This window comes from Triticum dicoccoides, chromosome 4B, assembly GCF_002162155.2.
Source record: "Triticum dicoccoides isolate Atlit2015 ecotype Zavitan chromosome 4B, WEW_v2.0, whole genome shotgun sequence".
Lineage (NCBI taxonomy): Eukaryota > Viridiplantae > Streptophyta > Magnoliopsida > Poales > Poaceae > Triticum > Triticum dicoccoides.
Genome location: NC_041387.1, coordinates 474,521,647 through 474,532,765, shown reverse-complemented (window position 1 = coordinate 474,532,765; position 11,119 = coordinate 474,521,647). Strand labels below are relative to the sequence as shown.

The following is an 11,119-nucleotide window of genomic DNA, read 5'->3' as shown; positions in this document are numbered from 1 at the left end:
ACCCTAGCCATTTCGCACCGCGAGGTATCCGCCCCCCTGTACCTCTAGTGTTAATACTTTTGGTTTTGGGGAGGCGTCGCCACTGGCTGTGGGGTGGGTAAATACTCGGGCCACCCATGGAGGAGGGTTCTGAGCGGCCCCCTCACTCACGCGCCACCCAGGCGCAAAACCCTAGCTGTGAGGAGGAGGAGGCTGCCGCGGCCGCCGGGCGGGTCAAAGACGAGATTGCTGACGATCTCAACGCCGACCCCGCGGAGGACGAGGATGAAGAGGAGGTGGTGGTGGAGGAGGGCGAGGACGAGGTGCTCGTCGCCTCCGACGACGACGACGGGGCGGCGGACGGCGCCGGAGGGGGCGAGAACTTCGTGCCGCGCACGCTGGAGGAAGCTCTCGTGCCGCGGGTGGGCACGGTGTTCGACTCCGTCGACGAGGCGTTTTCGCTCTACAAGGCATACGCCTTCCGCATGGGATTCCACGCCGTGCGCCGCACCTGCCACAACTACGAGGGGATTCGCTACCGCTCCACCTTCAGCTGCACTCAAGCTGGCAAGTCCCGGGAAGGGGCCGCCACCCCGTCGGAAGATTCAGGCGCCCGCTACCCACTCCGCAACAAGCGTGGGGCAGCCACCCCGGAGAAGCGGGCTCGGCGTACCACCGCCGAGAAGACTGGATGCAAGGCGATGCTGATCATCCGTGACAAGCGGGTGAACGATAGGTGGAAGGTGGAGTTCGTCGACTTGGAGCATAACCACCCTTGCACACCGGATATGGTGAGGTTTTTAAAAGCCTACAGGGAGATGCCAGAGTCAGCCAAGAAGAAGGCCAAGATTACTGTGGAGATGGATGAGATGGTGGAGAAGTCATTGAGTGAGATTGCTGAGACCAGGAAGTTTCCGACTCGCCCCAAGCGGAGCCTCAGTGGTGGAGCTGCTGCTGGTGGGTTGAGGTTTAATAGAACCGACAGTTTTGTGCAGCGCTTCGGGGACGAAGACCTCATTGCAGTCAAGAAGTTCATCGAAATGATGCAGGAAAAGAAACCAAACTTCATTCATAGCTGGGATCTTGATCAGGAAAGTCGCATGAAGAATTTTTTCTGGACAGATTTGAGGTCTCAGGCCCAGTACCGCTACTTTGGTGATGTCATTTCACTTGATGTAATGTACTTGCAGCACTCTCGTGCTAGCCTCCCTTTGGCCACACTCCTTGGGGTGAATAACCATGGCCACCTTGTGCTACTTGGTTGTGGTCTGCTCTCCAAAGACAGTAAAGAGAACTATGTCTGGTTGTTGAAGAGGTGGCTGAGCTGTATGAATGGCAAGCCACCAGAGGCGATTACAACTAGTTATTCAGATGTCGTGGCAGAGGCTGTGTCTGAGGTCTTGCCAGATGCAAGGCACCGCTTCTGCTTTTGGCATATCTTGAAGAAGCTCCAAGAAAACGTGGGACGTACACATGAGAAAGAGGCAATTTCTTTGAGATTCAAGGAGGTTGTTTATGACACAGTCACTCTTACTGACTTTGAAAAGGAGTGGGAGGCCATGGTTGAGCACTACAAGCTGAAAGATAATGAATGGTTCTCTGCACTATACAGCTGCCGGAAGCAGTGGGCTCCTGGTTATGTCAATCATTCGTTTTGGGCTGGCACATCTGCTATCAGGAAGGTTGAAAAACCAGATCCATACTTTGATGGTGTTGTGACAAGTAAAACCACATTACCAGTTTTCCTTGAGCAATATGAGACTACCCTCAGAGGGAAGCTGGAAAGGGAAGCATACGATGATTTGCGCTCCTATTATTCTAGGCTCACTTTGCTGTCAGGATTACCATTTGAGGAGCAACTTCTGGAGCTGTATACAGTACCCATGTTTCAGGCATTCCAAGATGAGATCAAGCAATTAATGCATGTTATTTGTAAAGAGGTAGACAGGAGCGGGAATTCAATTACCTACATGGTCAGCGAGTTAATACAGGGCAAGAAGGTTGACTATACGGTTGTCTACAACAATTCTGACAAGGATGTTTGGTGCATTTGTCGCTCTTTTCCATCACGGGGCATTCTTTGCAGCCATGCTCTGTCTGTTCTGAAGCAAGAGAATGTGTTGATGCTGCCATCAAAGTACATCCTCAGCCGCTGGAGGAAGGACTTCAGAATTATTCACGCGTCTGCAAGCTCGAACTCTGTGGCATTGCAGAGAGATTCGAGCATTTTTGATGATCTGTACGTGCGTGGCCATGAATATTTAGAAGATGTTATCGATATTGGGGCTAGAGAACCTGAGTTGAAGGAGTTTGTGCTGTCTGCCATGAAAGAAGCGAAGGGCAAACTAGTAAGGCCTGGCCAGACCCAGCAAGGTGATCAGCGGGTTGATGTAAATATGGCAGTAACTGGTCAGGTATCCGCTGATAGAAGAGTTGATGTGAACATGGCATCAAACACCACATCCATCATTCACAGGGACAGAAGGGTTGAGGCAAACATGCCATTAAATACAAGAGCCCTGGTTCATGAGGATAACATGGCATCCAACATGCCATCCCTGATCCATGGAGACAGAAGAGCCGATATGGAAATGCAAACACCCCACCTTATCCACAGAGAGGGAAGAGTTGACATGAACATGACAGCCCCTCACTTGATGCAGAGGGAGAGAAGAGTAGACGTGAATATGACGTCCCCTCACCTGATCCATGGGGACAGAAGAGTCGATATGAACCTGGGGTCGCCACACTTCATACACAGCGACAGAAGAGTTGATATGAACCTGACATCCCCTCATCTGATACATGGGGACAGGAGAGTTGATATGAACATGGCGTCACCACACCTGATACATGGAGACAGAAGAGTTGATATGAACATGACGTCCCCTCACATGATACACGGTGACACGAGAGTGGATATGAACATGGTATCCACTTCTCAGGATGATGCGATGCACACTTTTGATTTGGCGAACGTCAACCTGGAGAGTTCTTTGCCAATGGCTGCAACAGATTTCATGCAAATGCATCCACACCCACCAGTTTACCATCCCAAACAACTCCTCAATATGAGAGATCAGGTGATGGACTCAAACAAGAGATCCAATGTGGAAACCAATACTTATTTCATCGGAGGTGGAATGCATGTGGGGTAGTTTAACTGTCTACTGCTGTAACATTTGTTTAGAAAGGGAGACGACCTTCTTGTATGTTGATATGTATGTTCTTAGTTCAGGCAGTACCACTAATCAACTAGTTTGTACTAATTGCAGATCAAACATTGATTGTTGGCAGCTCTCCTGTAACATTTTTTCCCTGTCTGGCAGTTGCAGTTAGCTACTTGAATGGCATCGTTCTCTGCATATTGTTGATTGTTGATAGATAGTAACAATCCTTTCCATCTGGTAATTGCAAGTGCGATGCCTCTAGTTTCGCAGCTTAGATGATGTTCTGGTTTGAGCTGTCGATAGCACTGTACTGCCTTGTGCTTTCCATTTTTTTGTGCTGGCAGCTTATCCAGACATAAAATTTAAGATTAATCTCTAATATAGGACGTTCTAGATGTCAAGTGTCTAAAACATCCTATCTTAGTTTACAGCGGGAGTAATTATTATGATTACAACTTCGTGGCTTACTCGCAAGCTATGTTGCAGTTCAACTGCTTTGGCTCTTTTTTTGGCTGTAGTGCATCTGCTGGGAAGCAATTGGTTGGATATCATGGAAATATTTCGCTCTGTTGTTTGAGAAGGTGTCAGCCTGTTATATTTCAGGGTTAAGGTAGAGAATCTTTTATAGATAGAAGAAGCTTCACGTCCTCACGTCCAGTGCACAGCATTGCTTCAAGCTGGTTCCCTGTTCTACACGAGCACTTAGTTAATACTCCTATTTGCCTTCTGCTGCGATGCAGCACCTGATGCATATTGGCATGCTAACTTTGATCTTCGCATTTCATAGGAAATCTATGTGAGCCAAGCTTGTGGTATTCACTTTGTTTGATTCGAACTGCCTATAATTGCTTGGAAACGTCTCAAAATGGTGTTTAAGGAGGCATTTTGGAGAGTTCATCTTAAAATCATCTATAGCCTGGATGCAGCTTTGGAGACGTTTTTCAGATAAGCCTCAAATTGGTAGAGATTCTCCTAATTGATTGAGGGATTTCTCAAAAGTTGCCTCCAAATCGATGGATGTATTGAGGCGAACCTCACCGCCTTCGGCATGCAGGGTATGTTCAAACTTCATTCTTCTATGTTCTGTTTTTTTTTTTTTTTGAAGAAGAAGAAAGGCAAAAGCTTTGCCTTTTCATTGATTAAGCAGGGGGAAAACAGGGAGAGTCCCAGTCGTTACATCATACTCCCTCCGTTTCTAAATATTTGTATTTTTAAAGATTTCAAATGGACTACCACATACGGTTGTATATAGACATATTTTAGAGTGTAGATTCACTCATTTTGCTCCGTATGTAGTCATTTGTTGAAATCTCTAGAAAGACAAATATTTAGAAACGGAGGGAGTAGAAGGGAGAGAAATCTCCATGTCTGAAATCGCCCAGATTGGCCAAAAGCCAAACAAGGCCAACATCAAAGCATCCGGACCTGAACCTGAACAAGAATATCATTGCCATTCGTTCTGTTCTACATCATGAAGATTGGAGTCATCAGACCTACAGAGTCGTTTTTAAGGGTTGATGAAGCAAAAGTGCTGCAAGAAGAAACCATATGCCGCAACTTTATAACATCATCCTGATACATATCAACATTAGAAGTCTTTTGGATTTTCAGAACTTCAGCAAGGTGCACTCTTCAGCTGTTTCAATCTAAAGTGTTTTCAGAATAACTGGACAAAATTAGAGTATCGCAAATTTTTCGACACAGATTAGATAGTACTCAGATTAGATAGTACTCCCTCCGTCCGGAATGAGTTGACGCTCAAACGGATGCAACATCCGTTTGAACGTTAATTAATTAATTCCGGACGGAGGAAGTAGTATCTAGGGTTTCAGGTGTAAATGTTAACCTCTCGTCTTGAGAGATTTACATTCAACAGACAATGCGTGCTTTTTCATTGGACTTATCTCTATTGCGAAAGAATACATTGTAGGAATGTGTAGAATTGTTCTACTAACAAGTAGCACAACCCATTCTAAGTAGACAATTTACTAGCTTCCATGGCTCTAATAGATTTTGGAATATTTTATTCCATCCGAATAGCATTTCTGAAACAATCATTGTTTCTTGCCTGTTTGTCTACAAAGAGGAGGAATCTGGTTCACCCCCTCAATCTGCTTTTACTTCCTACTAATAACATTTATCAAACATGTCATGACTCATGAGCATGCAGCTTCGACCACAAGGCTTTTTGTGACTCCTCTGCATGGATCTCCGAAGTTCTTTGCTGACACGGGCAAACTGCAACTGCTCACCCCGACGCATGCCTGGAGAGTTCCCCGCAGCATTGTCAGTATCATGAAGATAAACTCTACAAAAAGACGTAGCAAGTGTGGAAGTGGAACAGATTGGAGTTACCTCCTGAGCGACTGCCAGAGCCTGAGAGCTGCTGCATTCGCCATGGCTGTAGCTCCCACAGGTGCCACTCGGTGTCCCGAAGCTTGCAAACTTGATACTGCTGATGACCTGACCTTCTTTGGGGCATTCCAGACGAAGTGCTGGCCCGGACCTCTGTAATTTCTGCTGGGGGGAGATCCAGCTATCGATTTGGTCAGGATGATCCTCAGACACGTGTGCACATACACTTTCTGTCTGTTTCGTCGTGAAGGATATCTTGCTTGGGTCACCACCAAACTGCTCGAAAAGGACTATATCATTGCTGCCTGGTTGGAGAAACGAACGGGGCACATGATACCTGTTTAACAAGGTAAGAAATTGAATTAGTCATCCCATTGTAGCAGTTCATATGTTTCTTGTACGAAGAGGAAAGCCTATACTGTTGTGGTGGTCATAAATTCAATGCTGAAACCACCTGGCCTTCATTTGTATGCAAGTATCAACGAGTGACCAATATAGCATTACTTTGGTCCCAACGTAAAAGTTAAACGCCATGAACATCCAAATAATACATTTAATTGAAAGGGTGCTTAAACCATTTTAGTATGAGCCTATGGCAACATATAAAACATTAGAATGGGCTCTGCCTGTAGGTAGCGAAAGATGGTGTGAATTTTGGTGGAGAGGATTCTTACAAAATCTGTGACGGCTGCCCACATTTCTTCAGGCATTTCTTTGCGCTGTAAGTTCCTCTGTAGTTGCATGAATTAACACAGCCACTTTGCGGAGAGATATTTGTTGGCCAGTAGCGACCAATGCTCTGCCCGTTCACCCACGCCTCACCTTTCCCCATTCCTGTGAAGTCTATGGCAACAGGATCATCGCCTGCGGGAGCTGTAAATTTGCTCTGCATTTCGGGCATTTGCAGTTAGAGCATTGATTCCCAAGGTAATAAACTCAAGTAAAATAGGCCAATCACATAAATAGAATGTTCATCTGCAGACAACTGAGCTCATAATGGATCTACAGTACTACACATATTCAAATGCTACCAAGCTACCACAGTTTCATGGTCGGAGGATCATACTGACCTTGTACCAGGTCAAAGGGTAATTGGTTGGGTAAGAGTTATCTGATACCCATTCTGGAGAGGCCTCTGAAGGATTATACAGGTGCAAGTCTTCTCCTCTGAGTCCAATCTGGAGTCACCAAATATTTTGATAAGGAAAAAAGCAACAATAGTGTTACTATACGCTATGGTTTACCTGTACTAGTTAAGGGATTCGAAAACAACATTTGCCAATAATTGCTCAACCCAGATTACTGGTTGTACACACCTGGTATGTCCAATCTGCAGAAGATAGATCGAGCATACCCTTCGGCCCAGTCAGCTTTACTGGACCGGTAATTCCAGCACCAACTAGGTCAAAGAATGCACCATAATTCTGAAGCCAAAGTACAATGTTAGTAACTTGGTATTAGATGTGGTTTTACATTTTTGAATACCTGTTTTAAAATGTCAAAGTACAGTGGACAGCAGAATGGAGTAGAGTGGATACTGACTCACCGTCAGACCAACTGTTGCACTCAGAAGATCTATTTTATTCTTTCCAGGTACAAGTGTAACTGGTGTTGTCAATGAGATCAGGGAGCTACTAGCATTGCCCTTACTGCTGCCTGGTAAGATTTCAATACTTACACATTTCAGTACACAAATGCACCTTACAAATGAAATAGGAATGTTGGTAATTAACATGACAGTCCAAATGTCATCTGAATGAGTTTGCATTTTCTTCTCACACATTACCTGCAAACTTGCCATTGATGAAGACCTGAAGAACATGCCCAAGTGAGTTAACAAGCAGATTGGACTGACTGCCATTCAGGTACAGTTCGCCGCCTTTAATGACGACACTGCACACAGTAGAAATCAGTTGGTAAAACCTGGCACTGCCAGTTTATCGATCACCATGTGCACAAGTACAGCTAAGAGTGCAATCCTGTACCTTGTTGAGTACCACAGGAAATCACTGGCGTCCGCGGTGGTGTTTATCTGCTCCATCAGCCCAGGCTTTGTCATGGCGTTCTCCTTTGTGATACCGACAGGTTCTACGGCGTAGCTCCAGGTAGAAGAAGCGAGTTCTGTTTCGACGGACGAGCCGTCAGATGCTTGAGTCCTGAACCCCAGGTTTCTCATCTGTGTAGATGCTACCTGAGAGTTGATCTGCGAAGAGTAGTAACCGTAATCAGATCCAAGGTCAAGATTGGTTCCAGAAACACCGCTTCTTTATCTTGATTCTTGAGCAAGGCAATGCACATACCTGGGCAGTGTTCAGCACCACATTCTTGCAGTCAGGAAGGACGCTGACAGACCACGCGGGGAGTTTATACGCCTTGCCGTTGAAGGTGACAGTCTTATCAGACTGCTCGTCCATATTCGCGAGGAATGCCGCGCACAGTGAACCGGCCCTGTATACGTGCGCCTGAAGCCAGAAGAAAAATGCAGATACCATCATCATCAGTAAGCACAATAGAGCAGACCATAAATAAAGGTATCATTCCTGAACAAGATTTGCTCCGTGATGCTGATTGACCTGTCTTTCTTTTCTCGTTATAAAACGAAAGTTGCTTTGATTTGTCTCTCTTTTTTCGTTAAACAAAAGTTGCTTTTGGAAAAGAAAAGCAGATAATCGTACCTCAGCATTTTGACCCAGGGACATGTATGATGGATTAGTTGCTATGAGCGCAGGCTCGCACATCTTAATCGCCTTGTGGACATCCCTCAAGTGGCCCCACTTTGGCTGCCTCACTAGCCCTGAATCACACATTGCGAGAAGGGCAAATACATTGTTCAGGAACTGAGAGATAAAAAGAGAGCGGAGACATGGGCAGCTCAAGAAGGAAAGAAGACGGGCACTCACCGTACTCGTCGATGGGGGCGTCGTAGTCGTAGCTCGTGGAGATGAACGGCCCTCCCGAGCTGCGGCCGAAGTTGGTCCCTCCGTGGTACTGCCGACAGAGCCCGAGTTAGCTACAGGGAGCATATATAGCAGAGCAGAGGAGCATCCATCCATTTTGGCTGGCTGCATCAGCTAGCAGCGTAGTACGTACCATGTAGTAGTTCTGCAGGGTGCCGCCGCGCTGGTAGAAGCGCGCGACGGCGAAGGCGAGGTCTTCGGTGGGGCGGTACGGCACGGCGCCGCCGAAGGAGAGGAACCAGCCGCTCCAGTTCTCCGTCCACAGCTTGGGGCTGCTGGGCAGGCTTGGCGTGAACTGGTCGCAGTAGAACCCGTTGCACGTGTTGATCTGCATGTTTTTTTCCTCTCGAGTTCAGTCACGTTGCCGTCGCCAACAACGACCCAGGCAGGGCCGACGATGAGCTTACCAGGGGTGCCGGCGCGTCGGCCTGCTGGCACATGACCCAGGGCACGCCGGTGTCGAGCGCGACGGCCATCCCGGCGGCCCACCGCATGTACGACTTCCCGGCATCGCCGTACTGCCAGTCGATGTTGCCGTACTCGTTCTCGATCTGCGACAGGATGATGGGCCCGCCCTGCGACGCGTACAGCCCCGCGCCCTTCATCGTCGCCACCACCTTCTCCGTGAACCGCTGCATCTCCGTCTGCACGCACAGAAATCATTTCACTCATCGATCGATCCATCAAGCTGCATTGCATTTGCGCAATGCTCTCTTATTTTTATGCCGCCGCGTACCTTGAAAGGCTCGTTGTCGGTGCGGAACTTGATCCCCGGGATGAAGTGCAGCCATAGCGGGAAGCCTCTGCACGCAATCAACAGCACACAGTTAAGCACGATCGCTTCTCCTGCTGAAACGGGGATCGGACAGGGGGAAATGCTGCAGAGTGAGAGGGGTATCAGACCCGTAGTTCCACTCGGCGCAGACGTAGGGGCCGATCCTGAGGTGCACGTAGAGCCCGGCGTCGGCGGCGGCCTTGACGAACCTCACCAGGTCATTCCTGCCCTCGAAGTCGTACTGTCACGTTGCAGCTCGTAACCGTCAGAGTTTTTGTGACTTGATTTTGCAACACTAACAGACACCGACACAATGTGAACTTCCAAGACAAATATATGTGTTTCTAGGCAATATATGTCACTAGTTCGAAGCTCATGATAGGTAGTGTACGATCGATAAGTGATTAAAGAGCTTGGCAGTGAGTGGGAAGAATAAAGCGTAGTAGGGTGCAGGGGAAGCAAAGCACCGCCCTTTCACACATGACGACCAGCTGGAAGAGATGATATGAGAAAAGCAAAAACGAAAGTAGTATGACACTAGAGAAAATAGCATAGCAGCAAAGAGAGAGGGAGGTTGATGGCCTGGCCGGTATGGAGTGGAGAACGTGCCTGTCCCCGGACGGGCTCATGGACGTCCCAGAAGACGTACGTCTCGACCATGTCCAGCCCGCCGTCCTTGGCCTTCTGCATCAGCCCCGGCCACATCTGCAATCAACCACGGCAACGCTAGCTAGCGTCAGCTCTCCTCGGAGAACAGAGTAAGAAAGAAAGCAAGCAGAGCAGAGCCGGGAGAGCGGGACGTACGTCGGGGGTGCTCCGCGGGTAGTGGATGGAGCCGGAGACGAGCACGCGGCGCACGCCGTCGATGACCAACGCACGGTGGTCGTACGTCACGTTGGTCGCCGCCGACGTCCCCGCCAGGCAGAGCAGCGCGAGGAGCAGGGCCACCGCCGCGCTCGGCAGCCTGCCGACGGCCGCCATTGCTTGCGGCTCTCCCGAGAAGAAACAAGGACAACAACTGCACCTTGTTTGCGGGATGATGGCGTTCGGTGTACTAGCCGAGCTAGCGCGGTGGTAGTGGAGCGAGGGCGGCGAGCAGCAGCAGGTAGAGGAGGAGATGGAGTTGCTGGGTGGGGGGCGGTGAGAGAAAAGAAAAAAGAGAGGAGAGAAGCTGCTAGCTCGGTGCCTCGGTGTGTGGCTTGGCTTCCCGGGCGAAATGGGATTTAACGGAGCTGCAGAGCACACCCAAACACCAGTTTAATATACACCCCAGAGCAGGGCGCGCACAAACGAAATGCACCTCGCTTTCTCGCTTTGTTTGTTTCTTGTGGATGCGGTGGTGGTGGTGCTCGATTAAAAAGGCTTTGCGCGCTCGCGGCAGGCAATGGGGCAGGTGTGGTCGTGGCTGTGGCTGTGGTCTCTCTCGTGGATCTTCCTCTTGACTTGCCCCGGCGTAAGGTTTGCTGCTACTTGCAAGCAACGGCAACAATGGCGGCGACCTGTGGTGTGATCGCGATGAAAACGAGATTGAACTGGATCGGATCGGATCGACGGGAGGAGGAAAGAATTTACTCCCGCTGCGAGTTGCTGCTAGCAGTAGTAGTTAATGGCGGTGGCGTGATGGTTCGGTGGTACACACGGCGCGGATGATTGATGGGTGGGCAGCGGGAAGTAACGCAACCATCTTCCCTCCTTCCTTCCTTGCCCTCATTCTCTTTTTTCCCTCGCTGAAAATTACTACATCAAACTCTTTTTCCCTTACTGCAGCAGCGTTTAATATTTCCCCTCGCCGTACGTCTCCGGCCATGTGCCCTTTGTATTGGCCTCGCAGAAACTAGTAAAGAAAAGAATGATAGGAAAGGGGCCGGCTAGCAAAGCTAGCT

The 11,119-nt window shown here is 48.7% G+C and overlaps 2 protein-coding genes across 2 annotated transcripts; one reads left to right on the top strand and one right to left on the bottom strand.

The window, feature by feature from the left end:
• Positions 1-8: 8 nt before the first annotated feature.
• Positions 9-3,327, top strand: LOC119290954 (protein FAR1-RELATED SEQUENCE 6-like). The gene has a single exon (XM_037569636.1). It carries the CDS (start codon positions 117-119, stop codon positions 3,135-3,137), a length of 3,021 nt encoding a protein of 1,006 aa, XP_037425533.1. The 5' UTR covers positions 9-116; the 3' UTR covers positions 3,138-3,327.
• Positions 3,328-5,017: 1,690 nt separating this feature from the next.
• On the bottom strand, positions 5,018-10,820 carry LOC119290955 (beta-galactosidase 6-like). The gene is made up of 17 exons (XM_037569637.1): positions 10,041-10,820; positions 9,846-9,941; positions 9,365-9,477; positions 9,198-9,264; positions 8,869-9,105; positions 8,595-8,789; positions 8,405-8,492; positions 8,180-8,298; positions 7,805-7,966; positions 7,490-7,707; positions 7,291-7,397; positions 7,051-7,160; positions 6,821-6,928; positions 6,575-6,682; positions 6,179-6,390; positions 5,505-5,841; positions 5,018-5,413 (listed from the first exon to the last, which is right to left on the bottom strand). The coding sequence occupies exons 1-17, from the start codon at positions 10,215-10,217 to the stop codon at positions 5,306-5,308; spliced, it is 2,562 nt and encodes an 853-aa protein (XP_037425534.1). The 5' UTR covers positions 10,218-10,820; the 3' UTR covers positions 5,018-5,305.
• Positions 10,821-11,119: the final 299 nt, after the last annotated feature.